The sequence below is a fragment of the Xenopus laevis genome, chromosome 7S (assembly GCF_017654675.1).
Source record: "Xenopus laevis strain J_2021 chromosome 7S, Xenopus_laevis_v10.1, whole genome shotgun sequence".
Classification (NCBI taxonomy): domain Eukaryota; kingdom Metazoa; phylum Chordata; class Amphibia; order Anura; family Pipidae; genus Xenopus; species Xenopus laevis.
In genome coordinates, this window is record NC_054384.1 from 21,155,972 (window position 1) to 21,183,770 (window position 27,799).

The window sequence follows — 27,799 nt, forward strand, 5'->3', positions numbered from 1 at the left end:
CAGAAAAGATGGTGACTCTGGAGGGGCCAAGCATTCAGCCTTTTTGGCCCGTGTATGCCTTTAGACTAGAGATCCTACTATCCTACTATATTTTTAAAAACTAGCCAGGTCCGCTGTGGTTTGCGGGCAATGTTATTGCAAGACATACAGTAGTATGAAACCAAAATAGGCCACAAGTGAGTAGCTAAGAGAAATCAGTTTTCCAGGAAGTTATATTCTAGGACAGTGGTCCCCAACCACATTCAAATGTAAAAAGAGTTGGGGAGCAACACAAGCATGATAAAGCTAAATAAGGAATGTGATTGGCTATTTGGTAGCCCCTAAATGAACTGGCAGCCTACAAGAGGCTCTAATTGGCACTACACTTAGTTTTTATGCAAAAAAAACTTGCCTCCAAGCCTGGCATTCAAAAATAAGCACCTGCTTTGAGGCCACTGAGAGCAACATACTTGGGGTTGGAGAGAAACATGTTGCTCACAAGCTACTGGTTGGGGACCACTGTTCTAGGAGCTATATCTCTCATTGCTTGGTCTTTCACCAATTACCCCAGAATGAGGAAGGTAATAGGGTTAAATTGGCCAACAGTCTAAGCTAAAGTATGATGGCATTTTATACTGTTTGTGCTCCACACTCAAGTTGGACATGAAGTTGCCACTGGCCCCCCAGCCCCCTCCTGCCCCCCCCCGACCCCTCCAGAAAATGTTACCCTTACACCGGTCCCTGGGCCAAAAAAGGTTGGGGACCGCTGTTTTATATGATCTACACAAAGTAATGTAAAAGTAAGAAATGTAAAAAACTATGCAGAGAGTAAATGTTCTATTCTCCTTTAGAGAGTAAAGTAAGTGTGCATAAAGGGAAAGTGTTTCCCCTTTGTAGCAAGATAATGCATCTGCAATTTAGCAACTTACCTTGAATGGTATATTTAGTTTCATATTTCACAGTTTCAGGGATATCATCTATTGATTTGCGGGCCTAAAACGAGTAATAAATACTCAGAATGTTATGTATTTCGGCATTAAAACATAGAACATGTTGGGTATTCAGCCCAGTATTTCATAGCAATGGAATAACATAAAGCTGGCCATAGATGTTGAGATTTTTAAAAGATCCGATCATCATCTTGAGACCACGATTATCTCAGAACGATCGTACGGATTGTCCATCAACTAAAAAGACCAATTTGCCAGGAAAACAAAGGGGAGCTGCCTGCTTGGCCCTGCAAACATAGATAGATTGCACTGGGACCGATAAAGATTTATTAACCTGGCCGATCAATTTCCTGACAGATGTCGGCCGAAAAATCGTAAAATGTTCGATCGTTAAAATCCAACTAACCGCACGATAATTTAGAAGGATTGGTGGGACTTCGCTAAAATCGGTCGTTCAGCAAGAGAAATCTTTGCTTCTATGGGGACCTTAGGGCGCAAATGTACGGGCACTATAATCAGCAAACGACTTGTTATCCTACTCAGTCACCAGTGACTTACAGGGAATTGTTGAAGACAATAACTCAATCAAGCAGCATACTAAAATAGTGAAAAATAGTGTTTTTCACTGGAAAAGTAAAATGCTAACTTTAGATGGCAGATTTATTAAGGGTTGAATTGAATATTTGAATTTACGATTTTTTTTTATGGTTAAAACTGTCAAATTCGACTAGGGAATTATCCAAAATCGATTTGAATTTTTAAAAAGAATCAAATTAGATTTTCGAGATTTATCATACTCTGGCCCTTTAAGAATTTGAATTCAACTATTCGCCTATAAGTCAATGGGAGAGATGCAATGACCATTTTGGAGTTGTTTGTAGCCTTTCTGACTTTCGAGTTTTTTTTGATCCGACTTCAATTCGAGTTTTCGGGTTACATATTCAATTTTTTTAATAAATAATCGAATATTCGAATTTAGAGTAAATTCAAATTCTTCAAATTCAAAACTCACATGAATTCGAAGTTAAACGTGCCTCTAGGAGTTCTCAAGGAAATGTTACGCTGCGTATTACAATTATCTTTCAACATTGGGTTCAAAGCAGAAAGTTGATCTTGCAGAGCTTCAAACTTAACAACTGAATAGATTGATTATTTTTATATTATACTTGTTTCCAAGCAACAAAGCTTGGCCAATATTTAGCACACTTTTACTTTCACATAATCTGGCTCTGAAACACGAGGTATGATAAATAATAACAATTTACACATTTTATTGATACAAACCTTCTGTATTGTAGAGTCAATTCCAGAGCCCAAAAAGTCATTCATGCGTTTCAAGTGATCACTGAAATCTGGAATCTGTAAAACAGATGATAAAATCAGACAGACTTCTATCTCAAAAATTAATTGGGATGGACATATGGTTAGGGCTCTTACACACGGGCTTTTTTTGTTGCGCTCCCCTGCGTCCCACTTTTTTCTGCTCAGCCGCAGGGGAGTGCAGGAGTAAACGCACTCAGTTATTGTCAAGGGAGCTGTACTGAGAAGGTAAGTAGAGACCTCGATTCTGGGATGGCAGTGGATGTGATTTACTTAGACTTTGCTAAAGCATTTGATACAGTGCCACACAAAAGGTTACTGGTTAAATTAAGGAATGTTGGCCTGGAACATAGTATTTGTACCTGGATAGAGAACTGGCTAAAAGATAGACTACAAAGAGTGGTGTTAATGGAACATTTTCTAATTGGACCAGTGTTGTTAGTGGAGTACCGCAGGGCTCTGTACTAGGTCCCTTGCTTTTCAACTTGCTTATTAATGACCTGGAGGTGGGCATTGAAAGTACTGTTTTTATTTTTGCAGATGATACTAAATTGTGCAGAACTATAGGTTCCATGCAGGATGCTGCCACTTTGCACAGTGATTTGTCTAAATTGGGAAACTGGGCAGCAAACTGGAAAATGAGGTTCAATGTTGATAAATGCAAGGTTATGCACTTTGGCAAAAATAATATGAATGCAAGTTATACACTAAATGGCAATGTGTTGGGAGTTTCCTTAACTGAGAAGGATCTAGGGGTCTTTGTAGATAACACGTTGTCTAATTCTGGGCAGTGTCATTCTGTGGCTACTAAAGCAAATAAAGTTCTGTCTTGTATAAAAAAGGGCATTAACTCAAGGGATGAAAACATAATTATGCCTCTTTATAGGTCCCTGGTGAGGCCTCATCTGGAGTATGCAGTTCAGTTTTGGACTCCAGTCCTTAAGAGGGATATAAATGAGCTGGAGAGAGTGCAGAGACTAAGTGCAACTAAATTGGTTAGAGGGACGGAAGACTTAAATTATGAGGGTAGACTGTCAAGGTTGGGGTTGTTTTCTCTGGAAAAAAGGCGCTTGCGAGGGGACATGATTACACTTTACAAGTACATTAGAGGACATTATAGACAAATAGCAGGGGACCTTTTTACCCATAAAGTGGATCACCGTACCAGAGGCCTCCCCTTCAGACTAGAAGAAAAGAACTTTCATTTGAAGCAACGTAGGGGGTTCTTCACAGTCAGGACAGTGAGGTTGTGGAATGCACTGCCGGGTGATGTTGTGATGGCTGATTCAGTTAATGCCTTTAAGAATGGCTTGGATGATTTTTTGGACAGACATAATATCAAAGGCTATTGTGATACTAAGCTCTATAGTTAGTATAGGTATGGGTATATAGAATTTAATTAAAAGTAGGGAGGGGTGTGTGTATGGATGCTGGGTTTTCATTTGGAGGGGTTGAACTTGATGGACTTTGTCTTTTTTCAACCCAATTTAACTATGTAACTATGTACTCACACAGACGCATGTAAGCGGCGAACACAGGTAAAATGCAACATGCGGTGTTCCACCTGCGTTTGGCGCTTACATGCGTCTGTGAGTGTACAGCCCCCTTGACAATAATTGAGTGCGTTTAGTCCTGTGCTCCCCAGCGGCTGAGCGGAAGAACGCGGAACGCAGGGGAGCGCAGAAAAAAACGTGTGTAAGAGCCCTAAGTCTGGCCAAAGTTGAATCATACAAATGAATACACTTGGACAGCTGGAACATGTGGCTTATAAATATAGTGTGTTTGAAAATGTTTGCTGAAATATTGGTTATACGTCATTATGCAACATGATTATGTAAGATTAGTGAGTGTAGGACTGGCCAGACCAGGTAAGACTTTGACAAACATAGTTGGCCAGCTTGAATATATTGCACTATATGGACAAAAAAAAATCCTGTTATGTTTAATAAGAAAAGCAATTTATATTTGCTATATTTTTATATTTGTTAAAATATTGTGTTACCTGGTATCTGACATCAAAGGTTAGGCCGTCCACCGAGTTCTTAGCTGAGTTGCATTTGCCGGCACATTTGTTTATGGTGTTATTGATTCTGGTTTGTACATCACTCAGATTCCCCTGTATGATCTCCTGTTCAGCTTGCAAGGCGTTAAAGGAATCAGTAGTAGCCACCAGGAGCTTAGCAGTGTCATTCACGTCTGGGAAAGGTATAATAAAACAAAATATATTTGGCATACTTGTTCTTTTAGAAATCTTTCCAAAAAGAGTGATTCCACACAGATACCAATCTGCCTTACGTTTAGATTGCTGAAAGTAAGACACTTCTTTTTGTAAAACAAGGTAATTTCCAGCAATTAAGATGGATCAGATTTAGAGGCTAATAACGGGTAGTTAGAAAGTCAAAATCTGTTAAATTCCACCCATTTAAACCATGTTTACATTACTTTAAGCAGTGTGGTAACAGCAACAGAATTTTTCATGTGGTTTTATTGAATATCTTACGCCTAAAGTATCAAAATGTTTTTGTTAGTTATAAGTAGTGATGAGCGAATCTGTCTCACTTCGAAAAAATTTGCGAAACGCATTGAAGTCAATGGGCGTCAAAATAATTTTGATGCGCTACAATTTTATAGGTGCGACTATATTGTCCAAATGCATTAAAGTCAATGGGCATCCAAATAATTTTGATGTACAGCAATTTTTTTGTATATCAAATTTTTCGCTGGCGAATTTTCACCGCAGTTTCATGAAAATATTTGTGGGTGGTGAAATGCTGAAATTTGCAGAGAATCCATGGCTGGCGAATAAATTCGCCCATCACTAGTTATAAGGCTTCTTAAAACATCATCATGTCAGAAAAATGCCTACGGTTAATTTATCGAATATATACTTTAATGCCCAACCTGCCAGCTTGTGGTGAACTATACTTCTCAGCACCTTAAGTTCAGCCCAGCCAGAGCACCCGGAGGCTGCACAGCACAGATCATCGGAAGTAGGCGTGATCAGAAAAAAGGAGTAAAAATCGATATTGGGAAGACCCGTGGCCCGACCCGCAAACCCACAGAACCGCCGACCCGCGTCTATAACCGCACCTGGAACTTCTACACGCAACCCGCAGGGTGTCACAGGTTTTTGCAGGTAACCCACAGGTACCCGACCCGCTGCAGGACTCTACATTGCAATTCACTTGTTAATTGTCCACTTACTGTTTTTTTCCTTATAACATTCTAAGAGCTATACTATCCTATAACAACACAGATATGTATAATTTCTGTAAATAATAATTAATAGCAATAACTTCACCTAGTCTAGGGCAGACCTGTTATTATGTAGAAAAGTCTTTGGAGAAGGCACTCAACAACCTATGATTAAGTGTTTATGACATGAAACGCGTAAGGCTGTGGACACGATAAACTCTTTTCACTTTGAACTAATTGCCTGGTGGAAGTTTGCCTTCCTTGATTGCCTACTCCAAAGACTTTTCTGATTGAGAGCTCAGGGCGGTGCACCTGGACCTCTTCCCTCTAGTGGTGAGTAATCACTTTCTACCTGGAGACCCTAACTTCAGACTTATGATTGATATTGTGCAGAATGAACAAAGCAACCCACATATAATATTCTTACCATTAACTGTCGTCACAATTAAATTAAGTGTTGAATTAGACACCTTCTCAATTTCAGATTTAATTGCTCCACCAAGTACAGAATCAATAGCTGCAGGAAGTAAAGAGTACAATATCATTAGGTAAACCAAGGAAGATATCATGCAGGATATTAGCATCGTAGTCATGATTGTTCAATAGTATTACTTACAAACAATCCAGTGATGCAATACCGGCAATTATCCAGAGGCATTACAGCAAAAATGTTCTACCACTGATTAAGGCTATTTTCCCTCAAGAAAAGTCAAGGATATTTATTTACACCCCATGTCATTCTCCTGTCCGCTAAAAAATTGTACAGGCCCAGAGTAATAGTTCATGAGCCCAATGCCAAGATTACCTAATACCTTATGTCCCAGACAGCACACATGTAAAGTAGAATAAAATCAGATTTTTAACTTTGCATGTGGAGTAGAATAAAAATCACACCATTATTTTTTTTGGAAACAGGACAGGGCCCAGTGCACTTTTCAGTGGACACGAGTGCCGGCTACGAACTAACATTAGGGATTTTGTGACTATCACTGTTGTCCATTAACAGATCTGCTTTGGTATCTGTTAGGGCAATAATATGCAAATAGTGTAATTCAAAGAGTAAAAATACTCTCCAATGCATTTACATACTTGTGTCCATGGTGATTTACATTTTGAGCAATGGCACTGCATTCATATTCGGGGGGCTGGCAAAAATCTACTAATTAGAAGAGCTTCAGTTTTTTGTTGCAGCACAAAATACAATTGCCCAATTCATTAATCCCCACATGCAATGAATCTGTTAAATGGCTCTACGCAGTTGAACATGATGACTGGCACATTAAGGGCTCTTACTCACGAGCAGTTCTAGCTGCGCTCCCCTGCACAGGAATAGACACATTACATTTTTTCCAATGGGGCTGTACTCACACAGGCAGGTGTAGGCTCCGAACGCAGGTTGAGACGCAACATGCTGCATTTTTCCTGCGTTTGGCGCCTACACGCGCCTGTGTGAGTACAGCCCCATTGGAAAAAATGCAATGCGTCTATTCCTGCGCTCCCCTGCGGCTGAACGCAGAAAAACGGAACGCAGGGGAGCGCAGCTTCAACCGTTCGTCAGTAATAGCCCTAAAGGGGTGGTTCACCTTCAAACAACTAGTTGGTTTCAGATAGATCACCAGAAATAACGACTTTTTCCAATGACTTTCTATTTTCTATGTGTGACCATTTTTCAAATCTTGAAGTGCAAAGTGTCATTTTCCTCCTTCTGAAGCAGCTCTGGGAGGGGGGTCGCCGACCCTGTAAACTGTTCTAAATGGATACATTTAGATGATACATTTCTTATCGTTGTCCCTGCTGAGCAGAATCTCTGGGTTTCATTACAGGCAGCTGTTAGAATTGATACAATAGTTGCTAATATTCCAGAGATGCTGCTGAGAAATGTATCAACTAAATGTTGCAAAATTGTAACAGTTTAGAATCTGCGCCTGAATTACTGAGCTGCCAGACTCAAACACCAGAGACACGAACATTCAACCTTAAACTTAGATTTTGGAAAAACTGTAAAAAAATAAATGATGGAAAGTAATTGAAAAAAAGTCTTTATTTCTGGGGAACAATCTAAAAACAACTGAATTGAAAAAAGTGTTTAGAGGGTGAACATCCCCTTTAATTAGCTTCAATGTGGCAATTTGTTTACATTTTCCTGGCACTCAAAAAATGCAAAAAGGAAAAAAAAGTCTCTCTTGTAGCTTTAACAACAACATTTCATTTTTTCCATTTGGAATTTCTGCTCTTTAAAGAGGCTGTTCACCTTCAAACACTTTTTTTCAATTCAATTGGTTTCAGAGAGTCCAAGGCCGTTTCCAATTAATATCTATTTTTTATGTGTGACTGTTTTTCTAATATTGAAGTGTAAAGTTTAATTTTTCACTTTCTAAAGCTGTTCCAGGAGGAGGGGTCGCCGACTGTGCACATGCTCAGTGTGGTCTGGGCTGCTTAGGGATCGTCATTATTGATCAAAACAGCACAAGTCAAATCAGCAGGACTGATTAATAATCAGAATATGCAGACTGCACTGGGTTCTGTGTTGTCATGTAATCTAATGTGGATTTTATAGTTTTTGTATTGTTTAATACAAACGTTCTCCAACTCTGCAGAACCAGTGGCTGCAGCAAAATACTCCTCTAAATAGAATCCCAGTTTATCTGTTTAAATCTGACTCCATGATCTATGTCCTGCAGCTGGAGTTGGAAACAGTAAAGGGGATATAAGGGCAAGAATATAATCCAATACAAAGATCTATACAGTCGCCGACTGCTCTACAGGGAAACAAACAAAGCTGCTTGAGTTCTGCATGGCTGGGAAGTAAGGAGGGGCTCCCCCTGCTGTTCATAATTATGATTGTTTCCCTGCAGAGCAGTTAGAGACCATCTGACAATTCCTATCCAACAGCAGTAAATGAAGGGAGAATTTCACTGCATACAGTCAGGTTTCTTATAAATATGGTACACATTTTTTAATTAAAGTATATTGGAGATAGGTTTCTTTTTCATTAAAGAAAGTAAAATGGGGTTTCATTTGTTTGTCTTTACATGCCCTTTAAGCCCGTGTGAATTAGCACGCTTCTTCCCTTTGTATAGCTTGGATACTATTGGACTTGGAGGCAGTCTGGGAATTGAATGCACCCTACATGTAGGTAAGTGGTGTGCAGCAGTGAATTTTCATTTTTTGCTGGTCACATTTTTTTAGGTGGAGTTTCTTCCACAGTTATTCTGCGCTTACCTGTGATGCTGTCATTGGCATTCTGTATGACTGAATCACTCTGGCCAATTATTAAGTCAAGTTCCTATTAAAAAAACAAAGGAAAGAAAGAAAACTACACTTGGGAACACTGTTCAATTAATGTAAAATAAACATAGCTAAATGTAATCTGATGATGATCAGTGTAACGTGAAACAACATTTATGTTATACTTGTATATGTATAACAGAATATACTATACTACAAACTATAGGTATCAGATTTTGGTACAAATTAGAATTGCGATTATCATTGATGTAAACTATCAAGAGTTTATCAGACTGGTGCTGCATGGGATGTAGTCAGTAATCACAAAGTACACACACAGTATATATCAAAATAAAACAGAATAAATGGCACTGGCATAACGGTGCCTTCACATTACATTGGTAGCACCGGAGACTGCTTCTTCTAACAGTATGTTTTAGCAATGTCAGTGTTAAAAATGAAAAGGAAATGAGAGCAGGAAAAGGAAGGGCTTGCAGCAGCCAACAATCTTTATCTAGGTGAACAGCAAAAATGCTGGAAAATATAAGTAAACTATAATAATACCTTTGGCACTGAATTGATGTAGGTCATTAAGTTTTCCATAGTATTATTATATGAACTGATGCCATCCTTTACTCCACTGCTTACTTTGCCGTTGCTGTAAAACATGCAGATGTTTCCAGCTCTGAAAAGCAAAAACTAAAGTTGTGCTTCATATTTTTTCTTTGCAGTAAGACAAATTTTCAATTACATTTCAAAGTTGGAAACAAACACCTACCTGTGGTTGCTAAAATACTTATGGCTACTTGGCCCCACCCTGACTGTCCACCCACCCAGTTTTAGCAAGCAATTAATAAATTAATCCTGGAGCTTGAGGCTAGGGCCAGACAAGGCAGAAGTCAGCCTGCTGAAATCCCCAGGCCCATTTCAGCCCCTGACCACTAGCCAAATCCTCTTCTCTGTTCGCGTACGAAAATCTTGTGTTGGCTCCGGTGTAAACGCATCCGGCATATTTCGGCTCAAAAAGAAAAGTTGCCACTACTGACATTACAACCAAAATACCAGCTTTTCTTTTATTTAGGGATTCACGAATCCACTATTTGGGATTCAGCCGAATCCTTCGAGAAAGATCGGACGAATACCGAACCGAATCCTAATTTACATATGCAAATTAGGATTTGGATTCAGTTCGGCCAGGCACAAGGATTCGGCCAAATCCAAATCCTACTGAAAAAGGCCAAATCCTGTCTGAATCCCGAACTGAAACCTGGATTCGGTGCATCCTTACTTTTACTAAACTTGCCAAGTATGTTTGTGCTGAAGCCATCACAAGGCTTCCAGACATAATCAGAGAAGAGGACTCGGCTAGCTGTCAGGGGCTGGAATTGGCCTGCCATTTCAGCAAGCAGATTTCTGCCCTAGCCTGACATCTTGCTTAAAGGAGAAGGAAAGGCTAAAATTAAGTAAGCTTTATCAGAAAGGTCTATATAAATACATCAGTAAACCCTCAAAGTAATGCTGCTCTGAGTCCTCTGTCAAAAGAAACACCACATTTCTGTCCTTCTATTGTGTACACATGGGCTTCTGTATCAGACTTCCTGTTTTCATCTTAAATTTCCAGCGCAGGACTTGAGCATGCTCAGTTTGCTACTCTCTCCCTCCCTCCTCCCATCCCTGCTGTAATCTGAGCCCAGAGCTATGAATGAGCAGGGAAACTAAGACAGGAAGTGATGTCACATCAAGAAAATATGGCAGCTGCTATCCTAAACAAAAGAGAAAGCTTCTAGAGTTGTTTATTCTTGTATGGTAAAGCATTCTACATAATAAATATAGTGTTATAGCTTGCACTATTGTGGCTAATCTATTCACAATAAACTGCTTTGCTAGCTTTCCTTCTCCTTTAAACCCAGACAAGTGGAACTGCATCCTAGAAGGGTTATAACCAGTTAGTTTTTTACAACCATACATCATGGCCTCAAATAAACCACTGCGGTCTGCAGCAAAAAAGTGGTTTTATGTGCCTGGTTTCAAAGGGGGCCACCGACAATTCTACCAATGCACAGAAAATGTAATATGCAAAAACTATTATATAAGCAAATGTGGCACTGCCAATCTGTTACCAAATGCTTACTTACAACATGATGAGTGTTATGCAAAGTAGAAAAAGGTAAATAAATCTGCGCTTGCAGGTCATTTTCTTAATCTGTTTCTGGTGCATCTTCCCCCCACAGTTCCCACAGCATCGACAGCAGCAAAAGCAGAATCCCGTCAATGGCATAAGTATAAAGAACAGGACTCCAACAGCCAGAGCTATCAGGAATCCGATTTCATAGGTCAAGACCTAAAACAATAAAAAAAATCATATCAATATTAAACAAATATTTAATAACATCGGCCACAGCCTTGAATTGGATTCGATACCTCAGACCACTCGTTCTATTGGGATCATATATCAAACTGGTCTATTAAATCAAATAAATCAAATCAAAATTTTGATCAAAATTCTATGAAAGTTCATTTAGCTTGGAATCCTGTAGTAAACCTTGACGAGAGACACCGGTAGCAAATTGGTAGGTGTGGCTCTAAGGAGTAAGCGGGACAAGCTGCTCCCTAGGCAGGTGACTCTACTGCCTACCCCTAGTTTTGGCCTTGCCACAAACACCATGATACTGCATTAAAGGGCTACTATAACTTTAATTGAATTTTGAAATGCTGAATGTATATATTGAAATGGCAGAATATTAGAGGCAGTTTATTGCCAATATATTAGGCAAAATAGTGCAAGCTAGGACACTATATTTATTCTGTAGAATGCCTTACATGCCTGAGTAAAAAGCTCTATAATCTCTCTGTTTGTTAAGGATAGCAGCTGCCATATTAGCTTGTTGTGACATCACTTCCTGCCTGAGTTTCTCCCTGCTCAATCATAGCTCTGAGCTCAGATTACTACAGAGAGGGGAGGAGGGAGGGGAGCAAACTGAGCATGCTCAAGCCCAAGTCCTGGAGCTTTAAGCTGAAAACAGGAAATCTGATATAGAAGCCCATGTGTACACAATAGAAGGAAAGAAATGCAGTGTTTCTTTTGACAGAGGACTCAGAGCAGCATTACTTTGAGGGTTTACTGGTGTATTTATATAGACCTTTCTGATAAAATTTACTTAATTTTAGCCTTTCCTTCTCCTTTAATTAAAATAATCAAAGCACAACTTTGTCTCAATAAGAGCAATGGACTCTATTCTTTCCCCATTCTTCCTCATTTTCTTTCTTTTCTAACTGTTCCTCTCTTTCTTCAATTACTCTATTTTATTTTCCCTTAATCTAGGGAAGTACATTTCATTCCAGCTGATGTGAAGCATATCGTTTTAAACGAAACAATGCGTATGCCGTGTGTTCACAAGTTTTTTTGAATAATGAAAATCAAAATAACCAAAACACATTGAAGAATAGATTCTGAGATACAATATGAAACAATCATCAGAGTACAATTTTTATAACTTCACTGAAATTCTGGGATCTTGTTCCAGACACAATTATCCATGTTTTTTGCTTTTATCAAAGATCCAGTTTTTTCCCCCACAACTCTAGTGCAATATGAGCAGCAAGGGAAAGCCACGTTGGGCGCAATTGTGCAAGATGCATCAAATCTCCTGCGGCTATTCACAAATTGGGTTATACAGGTATGGGACCTGTTATCCAGAATGCTCGGGACCTGGGGTTTTCCGGATAATGGATCTTTCCGTAATTTGGGTCTTCATGCCTTAAGTCTATAGAAATTCATTTAAACATTAAATAAACCCAATAGGCTGGTTTTGCTTCCAATAAGGATTAATTATATCTTAGTTGGGATCGAGTACAAGATACTGTTTTATTATTACATAGAAAAAGGAAATCATTTTAAAAAATTTGGATTATTTGGATAAAATGGAGTCTATGGGAGACAGCCATTCCTTAATTCGGAGCTTTCTGGATATCGGGTTTCCGGATAAGGGATCCTATACCTGTAGTTGGGATTACATTATTTCTGTGCTTGATTCTTTAGGCACAAGGAGCGTCAGTTAATGCAAGTAAAAAGCCACTGCATACAATTATTGCCTGCCCGCAACTATGGCAGCGGTCATAAATGCGTCCAATGAAAATAGGGGTATCACAAATGAGTTAAAAGTATTTTTTTTATTGTAGATTAATTAAAAAAACAACAATATCTCCATTAGCACTACGCGTTTCGTACCCCCCAGCGCACTTAATCATGCGGTCATGAATGCACCCTATAATGCAAGTCTATTATGTACAGGTAAGGGACCTATTATCCAGAATGCTTGGGAGCTGGGTTTTTCCGTACAATGGGTCTTTGAGTAATTTGGATTTTCATACCTTAAGTCTACTAGAAAATCATGTAAACATTAAATAAACTCAATATTCTTGCTTTTCTTTCATTAAAGATTAATTATATCTTATTTTGCATCAAGTACAAGCTACTGTTTTATTATTACAGAGAAAAAAAGTCATTATTTTTAAACATTTGGATTATGGAGATTAAATGGAGTCTATGGGAGACGGCCTTTCCATATTTCAGAGCTTTCTGGATAATGGGTTTGCGGATCCCATACCTGTACTATTTTTACAAACTCAGCTTAGTATTACAATTACATATATGAATTATAAAACTGTATAATAATTTTTAAATAGGATTTGTTTATACCCAATGCACTTATTTGGTTTTGCTCTATACTACAGTTCACTTCAATCCACCAGTTTAGCCATTAAAAGGAATGTCAACCCAAAAAATATTTTTTTACCTAATAAAAGAAACATCATTTTAAGCAACTTTGCATAATGCATTCATTACACATTGTCTGTTTTTAAGGTTTTTTTTGTATAAGTATTGCTATTGAAAGTAGAGTCCTGCGCGGGTTCATTTTTTGGAACCCGTACCTGACCCGTACCCGCAGTGGTGTAACTACCGGGGGAGCAGGGGGTGCAATTGGGCCAGGGCCCACACCCCCTCAGGGGCCCCCTGGCAGCTCGCGCGCTACTGGATTCCGCCCGAAAATAACATACATTACTGCATACCCGCACCCCGGATTCTTACCTGCTTGGACACGATACCTGACCCAACCAGTGAGTATCTTATCTGCAACCCGGACCCGCAACCCGATGACCATCAAGAATCAGGAAGTGCTGTCATTGTAAACCGGAAGTGACATCATTGGAAGTAGGCGTGATCGGGGAAAAAGGGAGTAAAACAGGAAGTGCTGTCATTGTAAACTGGAAGTGACATCATCAGAAGTAGGCTTGGAGTAAAAATCGCTATTGAGAAGACCCGCAGCCCAACCTGTGATCCGCAAACCCGCAGAACCGCAGACCCGCATCTATACCCACACCCGGAACTACAACCCGCAGGGTACCGCAGGTTTTTGCGGGTAACCCGCGGTACCTGACCCCCTGCAGGACTCTAATTGAAAGCAGTGTCTGTCCTTTTCTATTCTCTGCCCTAGTGGCTCAGACTGAAACAATGTAAGGAAGCAGCTGATTAACAGACCTGTCTTTGTTGGGGAACTCAATTTTTGCTACATTAAAAAGTAACAACCGGAAGTTAAGCAAATGCTGTTTTCTAGCAATTGTTTTTACAAATAACTTTAAAAGCAATGACCATTTTTAATAAATTTATATTGGAAAGTGGCTTAGAATTAAATTTTCTTTTATTATTATTTTTATCGTGGGGTTGACTTGCCCTTTAAAAAAACTATGCCAACATAATTTGATATGAAGAAACACATTAGTTAAATCTATCAAGACGCACACAGCTGAACCACAACATCCTCATCATGTAAATCAGGTTACAGAAATGCAAATTTCACTTTTTGCTGTTGTTTTAAAACTTTGTTTGAATTGTTACTTCCGGGGTGTTGGTTGCAAAGGAAAATTCATAAAACAGGGGACAGTGTTTGTACTACAAAGTTAGCCAATAAGTTGCACTTACAGTTTGCTGTTTGAAAGAAAAGAGTGTTCTCATTTTTCTAACATTTAACTCATGCAGACTGGTTTTAAAGGGGTTGTTCACTTTTAAGTTAATTTTAATTTGATGTAGAGGGCAATATTCTGAAAGAATTTGCAGTTGGTATTAGGGATGCACCGAATCCACTATTTTGGATTCGGCCGAACCCTCGAATCCATCGCAAAAGATACGGCCGAACCAAATCCGACTTTGCATATGCAAATTAGGGGTGGGAAGGGGAAAACATTTTTTACTTCCTTGTTTTGTGACAAAAGGTCATGCGATTTCCCTCCCCGTCCATAATTTGCAGATGCAAATTAGGATTTGGATTCGGTTTGGCCGGGCAGAAGGATTCGGCCAAATCCTGCTGTAAAAGGCCGAATCCTGGCTGAATCCCGAATTCGGTGCATCCCTAGTTGATATGTATTTTTTTATTATTTGTGGGTTGTGAGTTATTTGGCTTTTTATTCTGCAGCTCTCCAGTTTGCAATTTTAGCAATAGTGTTGCTTGGGTCCAAATTCCCCTAGCAACCAAGTACTGATTTGAATACAAGATTTGGAATATAAATAGGAAAGGCCTGAATAGAAAGATGAGTAATACAAAGTAAAAATGACAATGCTTTTGTAGCTATGCAGAGCATTCGTTTTTAAATGGGATCAATGATCCCCATTTGAAAGCTTGAATGAGTCAGAAGAAGGCAAGTAATTCATAAACTATTGATAACAAATTAAGTCCAACGGAAAAGTTGCTTAGCATTAGCCTTTCTATAACATACTAAAAGGTGAACCACCCCTTTACCAAATAATAAGTGGGTGGAAGATCACAGTTAATAGAAACAGTAAAACCAAAAAATTAATGTGTAACGAAAATAAAATGTACTGTTGCGCTGCACTGGTAAAACTGGTGTTTTTGCTTCAAAAACTGTACTATAGTTTATATAAACAAGCTGCTGTGTAGCCATGAGGGCAGCCATTCAAGCACAAGATACACAGTAGATAACAGATAAGTACTACTATAGTTTATATAAACAAGCTGCTGTGTAGCCATGGGGGCAGCCATTCAAGCACAAGATACACAGTAGATAACAGATAAGTACTACTATAGTTTATATAAACAAGCTGCTGTTTAGCCATGGGGGCAGCCATTCAAAGTTGAAAAAGGAGAAAAGGCACAGGATACACAGCAGATAACAGATAAGCTCTGTGGTATACAATGAGATTTTTCAGAAGGTATCTGTTATTCAATGTGTATCTTGTGCTAAAATGGCTGCCCCCATAGCTACACATCAGCTTCTTAATATAAAGTCGCTGAAGCAAACACACCAGTTGTACCAGTGCAGTGCACAGTACATTATATTGTCATTCTTTTAAAACAGTTTTGATTTTTGTTGTTACTGTTCTTTTAAAGGGGTTCTAAACTCCATATTTGAAAACTTTAGCCCTATTGCACCTCACTTCAACTTAACTATGCTCTGTAGTGCCTCCGGAGCTGTTGAGATAAACCATATTTATCAATATTCAGTGATCTGCAAAACAGCAGCACACAGTAAGCTAAAGGCCCCCATACACGGGCCGATAAAAGCTGCCGACAGACCGAGTCAGCAGCTTATTGGCCTGTGTGTGGGGTCATCTGACGGGTTTCCTCGATTGATATCTGGCTGATCTCAATCGGGCAGGTTAAAAAATCCAGTCGAATCGCAGCCGCGTATATGCGATCCGACTGCCCGTATCGGATCCATTATGATCCAATTGTTGGGCCCACAATCTGATCAGCCTGATATTGACCACTTCAATGTGGGCATATCGGGAAGAGATCCGCTCGTTTGGCAACATCTCCAAACAAGCGGATCTCTACGTCTATGGCCACCTTTACAATGGCCTTTGGACAGCGCCTGACCTCGCAGTTGGTATGAGGGATGCACCGAATCCACTATTTTGGATTCGGCCGAACCCCCGAATCCATCGCAAAAGATTCGGCTGAATACCAAACCGAATCCGAATCTGAATTTGCATATGCAAATTAGGGGTGGGAAGGGGAAAACATTTTTTACTGGTTAGTCGGTTCTGAGAGGTATAGATAGATAGAACTTTAAATGGGGAACTAGGTGCCATAGCCAGTGAGGGCAAAGTTAGAAAGGGTAGCTGGCACCCCACCAAGGAGTAAGACACTTAGTAGCCGTGGTTCAGCCACGGGAAAAATAGGGAAAAGTGGTAGTCAGGACAGTGAGGACAACCCAGGCCGAGGTGACAATCCTACCCGGAAAAGCTAGGAGGCGCTGCTGTGGTGGCCCGCTGGCTGAAGGAGGGAGGTGGCACAACGGAAATTCCTCCCGGTGGCAAGGTGGAGGGCTTGTAGAGCGTACGGCGGACTGCCTGACTTTAGGTGGTGCTGGAAATGCCTAAAGGCTGGGTTCGCATGTCCAATGTGGGGAATGTGAATCACCTGTAAATCTGTAAGAGAAACTGTTTTGTATGCTGGTTGGTGAGTAATTTGTGACATCTGTCAAATAAAACTATTATTTTGTTTTTTTTAGAAATTAGTGTACTGTGCCTTTAATGACTCGAGGCCCCTTACACATTCAGTATTATGTAAACACACTATAAGGCTAATGGTACTAGTGGAGAAAAATACAAATTCCAGTCCTCTCTCCGCTCTGCTCATGGTAAAATGCATAAGCAGGGCAGAAAGGATTGCTTTGAAAACACTATAGTACAGAGCAGAGAAGCAACAGGAGACACTTCTCTGCCCAATAAATGATTTGATGGTTATACAAATGGCAGAATTAAATAGTAGAGGTTGCTGCTGTTTCAAATTCATTATACCAAGAGTGTAGAAACTGCTAAGAACTTCTTCAAAACTATAAAATCAATGAATTTGTTCAAGAAGTATTTAGTTAGTAAAGGAAAAGAACGGAAATGGTTTTATTGGTTATAGTTGGGGAAATAATATTGATCCTGAGGAAGGGGTTGGTCCCCTGCAATAAACAAGATGAAGGCTTAAGCCTGTTTGAATTGGTCTGCCTCTTCCCCTTACACAGCTTGAAATAATATTGATGCAACTTGGAGTCAGCAGTTTAAAAAGTATGCCATGACCACATCCGAATAAAGTTGTACAAAATACCTCTTTAACTTTCACACCAGAAGCTGAGGTGTCTTGTACGTTTCTAAGAAAATCTTGTAGGTTTCCAAGGAAATCTAAAACAAAAAAACAACAAACAGAGAAAATAACATAAGTATCAAGCAGAACGATTTGATCATTTACGGTATTTTGTATAATATTTTAATATAATATCTGTAATATCCTGTAAATGATGTTTACAGGACGGTGCTAAATAATGCTTAGTGATGTAAATTCTAGTACAATCAAATGTGGGCGAAGCTCAACTATAACTCACCACTTGTAGCGTTGGGTGCAAGCTATAGGTAACCCCGCCACGGACCTATGTGTAACTCCAAGATACACCCGCTGCAGCACTCCGAATCCTGAGAAAGTAGTTTATTGTGCCAACTAACTAGGCAACGTTTAGAGCCAATGCCCTTTCTCAAGCCTCTGAGGCCCGAAAAGTTGCCTAGTTTGTTGGCACTTGTTTTACAGCCTTTGGCCTCGTGCCTTTATACTTCCATAATCCTCATTGACTTTTATTATCCTTTATATTTTTTAATATGGGGTACATTATATATCACTATATACCAGATTTAATAAGGATGGTCCAACTAAAGGTCCATGAGCAAAATGTCGCCCTCTGCCAGCCCAAGAGGACATCCCTAATTTTTTTCTTGTTTGACATTTTATCATAATCCAGCACAATAGTATGTATATGCCATATAATCTACTCACTACATGAAAAGATATATAGCAATACAATGCATAAAATATTATAAGGTATCAATTACATAATAATGTGGTAATAAAAAGTGGGTGCAAGATGCAGAAAAGTGATAAATGGGGAGGCACATTTATTAAGGGTCGAATCAGTGTCGGACTGGGATACCAGGGGCCCACCAGAAAACCTTAGTTTGAGGGCCCACTTTCCAAACTATTATATCTCCTCTCCTCACTCAACCTCTTTATTCTCCTAGGGGCAAATTCACTAAGCGCCGAAGCGCCTAACGCTAGCGTGAATTCGCTAGTGTTATTTCGCACCCTTACGTCTGGCGAAGTTGCGCAATGGACGTAACTACGCAAATTCACTAACGCGTGCACGCTACCTTTTACGCCAGACTTCCTTCGCCACCTCAGACCAGGCGAAGCGCAATAGAGTAGATAGGGATTGCTTCAAAAAAAAAGTTAAAATCCCAACGCTGCCGTTTTTTCTTTATTATGGGTGATAGACTGAAAAAGATTGAAACATTTTTTGGGGCTCCCCTCCTTCCCCCCAACATTTCCTAACTCATGGCAACTTAACTTTACAGTGGGCACATGTGTAGGGCAAAATAAAGATTTTATTTGATGTTTTGAAGGTTTCCCAGGCTTGTGTAGTGCTGCTAAGGAATACTTCCATTGAAATTTGAATTTGGCGCCGTATGCAAATTAACCATCGCTAGCTTAACTTTGCCTAGCGAATCAACGCTAGCGCAACTTCGCAACCTTACGCTACCCCTGAGCGCAACTTCGGATTTTAGTGAATTTGCGGAGCGCTGGTGAAACTACGCCTGGCGAAGTGGACGCCAGCGCAACTAAGAATCTTAGTGAATGTCCCACCTAGTCTCTTTTCTCTACATACTATACTCTATTCTTCCATTATTAAGTCTCTTTATTCCCATAAAGAGAATATAGAGAATGACCATGAAATAAGCCAAAAGGCTAAAAGCAGGAGAGTCCACTGACACCTTGGCCCACCAGAGTTTTCCTGGCATCTCAGTGGGCCAGTCCAACACTGGGTCAAATTTTGAATTTGAATATCCCTCAAATTCAAATGTATTCGACATTTGACTGGGTAGTTATTTAACAAAAATATCGAATATCTAATACTCGGACGAATTTTACCGACCTAAAAACCCGAATCGAGTTTTCTCTGAAACAACCTCGAATGTCGGCAAGACTACAAACATCTCTAAATTGGTCACTGGACCTCTCCCATTGACTTATAAAGTAATTTGGCTGGTTTTAGGTGGCAAATAGGGGAACTCGAATTCTTAAAAGGGCTGGAGTTTTAATTTTGAAAATTTTATTAAAATTTTTTTAAAAAAACTCAAAATCGAGTTTGGATAATTTCTTAGTCGAATTTGACAGTTTTGACCATAAAAAAATTAAAAAAATTCAAATTTTCAATTCGACCCTTGATAAATCTTCCCCATTATGTTCTGTGAGTCTGGCACAGGCATTTAATCTGTGACAAACATGCACCGCACCCACTATATACATCCTCCTGGGCCCACAGTACCACTCACAACACGATACAGGTATGGGACCTGTTATCCAGGGACCTGGGGTTTTCCAGATAAGGGGTCTTTCTGAAATTTGAATCTCAATTTCTTAATTCTGCGAAAAAAAATGTTAACATTAAATAAATCTAATAGGATTGTTTTGCCTCCGATAAGGATTTGGTATATCTAAGTTAGGATCAAGTACAAGGTAAAGTTTTACTACTATAGAGAATAAGGAAATCATTTTTAAAACTTCGCCGCACTTCGCCGCACTTAGGCAGGCGTAGTTTCGCCAGGGCTCCGCAAATTCACTAAAATCCGAAAGTTGCACACAGGGGTAGCGTAAGGTTGCGGAGTTGCGCTAGCGTTGATTCGCTATATAAAGCGAAGTTGCGCTAGCGAAGGCTAATTTGCATACGGCACGAAATTCAAATTTCAATGGAGGAACACGTATCTGCACTACAAATGCCTAGAAAACCTTCAAATCAGCAAATAAAAATTTTATTTTGCCCTACACATGTGCCCACTGTCTAGGTAAGTTGCCATGAGTCAGGAAATGTAGGGGGGAGGAAGGGGAGCCCAAAAAAAATTTCGATCTTTTTCAGCCTATCACCCATAATGTAGAAAACACGCCAGCGTTTTTTGGGACTTAGAAAAAAAACTGACTTTTTTTTAAACAATCCCTATCTACTCTATTGCGCTTCGCCAGGTCTGAAGTGGCGAAGGAAGTCTAGCGTAAAAGGTAGCGTTCAGTACACTGCGCAAGTTAGTGAATTTGCGTAGTTTCGTCGCTAGCGAAAATCCGCCTGGCGTAAGTTTGCAAAGTAACACTACCGAAACTACGCCAGCGTTCGTTAGTGAATTTGCGCAGTAGCGAAAATGCCAAACGCTAGCGAATTAGCGCTAGCGTTCGGCGCTTCGCGGCTTAGTGAATTTGCCCCTTTGGGTCTTCCTGTTAGGGTAGAGACACACACTCAGATTCACCGGGTGACTAAATCACCTCTTCTTCGGGGGGCAACTAATCTCTCCGTACTAACTCCCGCCAGCTAGAATGTAAATCGGCAGCTGGATGGCACTCGGATCGATTCGTTTTCCGAAGTCATCCGAAGTTTCCTTGTGAGGCAACTTCGGACGACTGTAAAACGAAGCGCACCAATTGCAATCCCGCCGGCGATTTACATTCTAGCTGGCGGGAGGCAGTTCTGGGAGATTAGTCGCCCCGAAGAAGAGGAGATTTGTCGCTGGGCAACTAATCTCCCCGAATCTGGGCGTGTATCTCTGACCTAATACTGAGCTTTCTGGATAACGTGTATCTGGATAACAGATAATACACCTGTACATATAAACACATATAAAAGAAAGGGTTTTTTTTTTGTTGTTTTATATTTTAAACTGGCCAGGTCCTGTTTTCATAGTCCGGTTTATGAAACAGAAAATATTTCCCTAATTAAGTGTGATTTGATTATTTCAGCTTTCTTACTATTTAGAATTCCCATTTGTTATTCGCATCTTTAAAAAGTTTTCTTTCATGGTGGAAAAAACGTTTACATGAATATGATTCCCTGCCTTCTGTTTAAAAATAAAGACAAGCTGTTTAATAAAAATCAAGACAAGCTGCTTACGAAATAAAAAAAGAAAATAGGATGTGTAATTCTTGTCCGCACCAGTTTCCAAGTCATCCTGAAGTTTATCTCAGTTACAGAAATGTGTGGGGGTGAAGGATGCAGGGCATCAAAAGGCTGGTATGCAAGTTCGGGTACAGCTTAAGCGAAGCGGGTCCAGTTTGGGCGCGTGTCTTTAAAAACAGATCTGTGCAAGTCTCTACAACAAAGTAGAGTCCTGCGCACGTCCATTTTTTGGAACCCAACTCGTACCCGCAACCTGTAATCCGCAACCCAGACCTGCAACCCGCAATCTTACCTGCTTGGACCCGACCCACAATTACCTTATCCGCAACCCGGACCTGCGACCCGCTGACCATCAAGAAACAAGAAGTGCTGTCATTGTAAACCAGAAGTGACATCATCAGAAGTAGACGTGATCATAAAAAAGGAGTAAAAATCGATATTGAGAAGACCCGTGACCCGACCCGCAAATCCGCAGAACCGCCGACCCGCGTCTATACCCGCACCCGGAACTTCTACCAGCAACCCGCAGGGTACCCCAGGTTTTTTGCGGGTAACCCACTGGTACCCGACCGGCTGCAGGACTCTACAACAAAGTTCTATCAAGGTTGTATCTAAAATCAATACATAAAAGTGTTTACTTACATGGTGGGAAGGCATTCCTTTGTACAATATCAAGATAGGAGTGTACCATGTCACGGAAAACTTTAAAAACGCCATTTGCTGGATCTGCTTCTGGTTTATAGTTCGGTGTTGTTATATTTGTGAACTCCATGGCATTAATGTGGTTTCAGAAGAGACTTGGGGAAAAAAGGCAATCTTCAGCAAAGGGAACAATAAGTTACATCAGCTACAAAACAGAAGTCTGTGCAGACTGCTACTGATTATAACTGTAACATAAGAAAAGGTGGTGTTCCTTGTGGGAAAAATAAATGTTTCCCAGTATCCAGATTCTGTAGTCAGTCTTTCCTATTTAAATGTCCAGCTCAGTCCTGATCTTTACATCCTGCTTTTTCTTGATTGAACAAACACAAACGTTAGGTTTTGTCGCTGAGAATATTTTGCTTGGCCGATGCTAAATTCTCACAATGGATCAGATGTTCTTATTTCTGTCCGTTGTACAACGAGTCTGTTTTAAAATGCCAGACCCAGAGGAGGCATGCGATATTCTTACATGTGCAACAATGACTTCCTGCAAAGAAATGCACTGAAGTTAGTAACACAGAAAAGGAGTGATCTTTACTTTATCGGCTGTTTTCCAAACAAAAGTATCAGTTGGGGACTGCTGGTCTCCTATAGGTCTTCATCTAGTTCATCAAGATAGCGACCCGCCCCTCAGATTCCTACTGCTCTTTCAGGGAGGCCAAAATCCAACAGTTATTTATACCTGATTAACTTTTTTTTTTATAAAAGATTAAAAAGCAATGATACTATATAGACAGTCAATTAAGATACCTACTGCTTATTAATATATACAAAATATGTATTTATATTTGTTTTTAATTTCCTTTATTTAGGGCAATTATAAACAAAGTGATTTGGAGTGTATTGTTACCCCAGCTACAAAATGCTAGAGGGCAAATTCACCTCCGAAAAATCGTCAGCGACGGCTTCGCTCACAGCGCAACACTTTGATAGGCGTAGATTCGCCAGGACAACGCTAATTTACTATAATCCAAAATTGCGTCCAGGGCGCCGAACGCTAGCGCTACTGTGCCAAGCAAAGCAAAGTTGCGCTAGCGTTGGCTAATTTGCATATGGCGGGAAGTTAAATTTCAATGGACGTATATGTTGCAGCAAATACAATTTAAATACATTACACTACACAAGCCCAGGGAACCATAATGAAATAGAGTTTTTATATTGCCCTACACATGAGCCCAGTGTATAGTTTATGTGCCATATGTTAGGAAATATAGCGGGGGAAGCCGGTTACCCCAAAAAAAAATGTACGCTCTTTTGCAGCCTATCGCCCTGAAAGAAGGAAAAGACGCTAGCGTTTTTTGGGACAATTTTTTTAGGAAGTCCTATCTACTCTATTGCACTTTGCCTGGTCTGAGGTGGCGAAGGCAAGTCTGGCGCAAGAGGTAACGTTCAGTAAAATCCGCATCTTAGTGAATTTGCAAAGTTACGTCCATTCGATAGAGCGCAAATTCGCCAGGCGTTAGGGAGCAAAGTAGTAGTAGTAGTAGCTAGAGTCTATCTCCTTCACTAGCGGTTACGCTGGCGACCGTATCTGGCGCAGTTCTGAAATGACGTCACACTGGCAAATTTTCGCCAACATTAGTCACTTCGCCCTTTAGTAAATTTGCCCCCTAGGAATGGATATCCCGTGCTATCACGAGTCCAGGCAATTGCCACTGAAATGAATCAATTCAGAGTTTTGTCTGATTGCCCATCATTCATATCAGGCACTGCCCCGGTAAAATCTACATTTTATTGTCTATTACAGTCACACAAGGGTCAGTTTAATTAGGAGACACTTAACCCGCCTGCATGTTTTTGGAATGTTAGTTAAGCTGAAACTAGAACCATGGTAATTTACTAGGATGTCAAAATTCACACACAGTTTACCCCCACGGAATTGATCAGGCTAGGCTGTGCTAAGCAGGAATGGTCCCACATCTGGGAGTTACTTTATTCTAAAGGTATCACTTAGTGAATCCAAGCAAACATATTAGTCACTGTTTAGTAGGATCTTACATGAATGTCTGAATACATGTATGCAAATGAATGTCGTGTTTGTATATAGCATTTATATGGAAATCAAATAAACTGTATATGTTTCAGAATGATCAGGTTCTGTGTTTGTTACTCACAAGCAGGGTTATAACTATAGAGAAAGCAGACCCTGATAGGCTGGGAGGTCCAGGAATAATAATAATAATTATTGAAATACATTGTTTAAGAAAATGTCTGTTCCCAAAGTTTAGCAGGCCCTACATTTTTTTTTGCTTTGTTGCCCACTATCTTGAAGTATTTTCTAGCCACGGCTTGTGCCTCTCACTCTGAACCACAGACATTGCACTTCAGGGAATGCCCGTACTGATCAAGAGCTAAGAGATTGATCAATACAGAACAAGCTCAAAGGAAAAAACATTTGCAACCAAATCTGCTTTAAGTCAGTTCATGCATAACCAGGGTCGGACTGAGGGGCGACAGCAGCCACACTAGGCCCCCCTCTATGTCCCCTGCCATGAAAATGGAGGTCACAGCAGGAAGATTAGTGCAGGGAGCAGGTTTGGGGCTCCAAGTCCCACAAACCACCCCCTGGTCCTCCAGCACCCCTACCGCCCCCCTTCCCGTATTCTGGTGTGCGGAACTCCATCCTCTATTCTGCATTTTGTGCAGCGTGGGACGCCGAGGGAATCCAGCACCCGGTTATATACTTACAGGCTGCCAGGCTTTCACATCGGATGTGCGATGAGTTGGAGAGGTTACGTTTATCTGCTTTATATTAAAAAAAAAAACAAAAAAACCTGTCTACATATCTACAATTACACAGTAAATGGAAAACAAGTATTGGACCAGTTATCCAGAATGCTCAGGACCTGAGGTTTTCCGTATAATGGCTTTTTGCTTAATTTGGATCTTCATACTTACATCAGGGGTGCCCAAAAGGTAGATCAGGATATACCAGTAGACCTTTAGCTGGTGATCAGTAGATCTCAAGACACTGTCAACAAACAGCTTGGATAAATCAACCTCCTATTTCATGCTTTTCATTCAAGCTTTTTCATTCATTTATTATGTTAAAGGAACAGTAACTCCAAAAAATGAAAATGTTTTAAAGTAATGAAAATATCATGTAGTGTTGCCCTGCACTGGTAAAACTGATGTGTTTGCTTCAGAAACACTCCTATAGTTCATATAAACAAGCTGCTGTGTAACAATGGTGGAAATTGAAAAAAAAGCTATATGACACAGGTTAAATAATGGATAACAGATAACACCATTATGTTCTACAGAGCTTATCTGCTGTGTAACCTGAACCTTTTCTCCTTTAAATGGCTGCCCCCATTGCTACACAGCAGCTTATTTATATAAACAATAATAGTGTTTCTGAAGCAAACACAGCAGTTTTACCAGTGCAGGGCAATGCTACATTATATTTTTATTACTTTAAAACACTTTAATTTTTTGATGTTACTGGTCCTTTAAGGCTACAGAAGAAATAGTTGTTTGTTAAATACAGCAAAACACATTCTCTCATAAATCAATATAATATTTAAAGAGGTTGTTCACCTTCCAACCCTTTTTTTTTTTTCAGTTCAATTGTTTTCAGATTGTTCCGCAGAAATAAAGACTTTTTTCATTTTTTAATTTTTTACCGTCTTTCAAAAATCTAAGTTTAAAGTTAAATGTTCCTGTCACTGGTGTTTAAGTCTGGCAGCTCAGTAATTCAGGTTCAGACTCTAAATTGTTACAATTTTGTAAAATTTAGTTGATACATTTTTCAGCAGCATCTCTGGAATATATTATTGTATCAATTCGAACAGTTGCCTTTAATAAAAATCTCAGCGATTCTGCTCAGCAGGGACAAAGATAAGAAACGTATCAACTAAATGTATCAATTTAGAACAGTTTACAGGGTCGGCGACCCCCCTGCCAGAGCTGCTTTCGAAGGTGAGAAATTAAACTTTACACTTCAATATTAGAAAAACGGCCACACATAGATAATAGAAAGTCATTGAAAAAAGTCTTGATTTGTGGTGATCTATCTGAAAACAACTAGGTGTTTGAAGGTGAACAGCCCCTTTAAGTAATATTTTCCATGGAACAGAAAGCTAAATGTTTTTATGGATGTAGATCATAATGGGACAACATCACTAAAAAGTTAACCTGGCATTAGTAAAGTATAGCAGATTACTGAGAGCTGAGATGCATAGCGCAATGGTTTCTATGCAACCATGCAATAAACATTTGATGGGATTACTTATTCCATTCATATAGGGGTTTTACCTGCTTGGTAGAAAAACTGCTGTCAAGGCAACAGAAAATACATACAACGATTAATCAAATATACAGCGATATATCAAATTATTAACCGAAATCTATATTTTTAGAGTTAACAATGCCCACTATAATTAGATGGAATGCATTTTTTATGACTGGTTTCTATTAATAACATAAAGATAATATGCAAAGTGACCCACAATGACAATGGCTTTGTTAATGAGCAGATGGAGAAAAACAAAGCATTTATTATACCCTTCCTGGTAATTGTAGTCAGCTTCCCGCTTCAAAGAAGCATACCCTGATTTTATTGCAGTAAATTAGACTAAAGCTGCTTGAAATTCCCCTTAGCAACTGCAATGCATTTCAAACAAAGGTCAGCTGGCATTTCTTTATATCCTCTATAGCAGTGGTCCCCAACCAGTAGCTCATGAGCAACATGTTGCTCTCCAACCCTTTGGATGTTGCTCCCAGTGGCCTCAAAGCAGGTGATTCATTTTGAATTCCAGGTTTGGAGGCAAGTTTTGGTTGTATAAAAACCAGGTGCACTGGCAAACAGAGTCTCAATGTAGGTTGACAATCCACATAGGGACTACCAAATGGCCAATCACAGCACTTATTTGGAACCCCAAGAACATTTTTCATGCTTGTGTTGCTCCCCAACTCCTTTTGCTTCTGAATGTTGCTCACAGGTTCAAAAGGTTGGGGATCCCTGCTCTATAGAAACATTATGAGCACACCAGTATCAACAGATTTCTTGTGGAGGTCTTGAGCAGTAAATTGCTGTGAATGGTTGTGAAAACACTGACCATGGAATAGTTTCCAAGGCACAGCAGGTAGAAATTGCTGGATCCTGAAAGTTATGCCTCAGCCAGTACTTAAAGGGATACTGTCATGGGGAAAAAAATTTTTTTTCAAAATGGATCAGTTAATAGTGCTGCTCCAGCAGAATTCTACACTGAAATCCATTTCTCAAAAGAGCAAACAGAATTTTTTATATTCAATTTTGAAATCTGACATGGGGCTAGACATATTGTCAATTTCCCAGCTGCCCTAAGTCACCTTTTTCTCTGTAATAATAAAACTGTACCTTGTACATGATCCAAACTAAGATATAATTAATCCTTATTAGAAGCAAATTGGGTTTATTTTATGTTTACATGTTTTTCTATTAAAGGTATAAA

At 39.7% G+C, this 27,799-nt stretch overlaps 1 protein-coding gene across 1 annotated transcript in view; it reads right to left on the minus strand.

The window, feature by feature from the left end:
* The window catches only part of LOC108697433 (prominin-1-A), a 59,709-nt gene that overhangs the window by 27,149 nt on the left and 4,761 nt on the right, over window positions 1-27,799 (minus strand). The window contains exons 2-10 of the mRNA XM_018227461.2: window positions 22,305-22,851; window positions 17,789-17,862; window positions 10,808-11,013; window positions 9,237-9,357; window positions 8,667-8,730; window positions 5,872-5,961; window positions 4,252-4,445; window positions 2,214-2,288; window positions 909-972 (exon numbers count right to left, since the gene is read on the minus strand). Of these exons, the coding sequence (XP_018082950.1) occupies window positions 909-972; window positions 2,214-2,288; window positions 4,252-4,445; window positions 5,872-5,961; window positions 8,667-8,730; window positions 9,237-9,357; window positions 10,808-11,013; window positions 17,789-17,862; window positions 22,305-22,434 (1,018 nt within the window). The 5' untranslated portion in view covers window positions 22,435-22,851. The remainder of the gene's footprint in view (window positions 1-908; window positions 973-2,213; window positions 2,289-4,251; window positions 4,446-5,871; window positions 5,962-8,666; window positions 8,731-9,236; window positions 9,358-10,807; window positions 11,014-17,788; window positions 17,863-22,304; window positions 22,852-27,799) is intronic.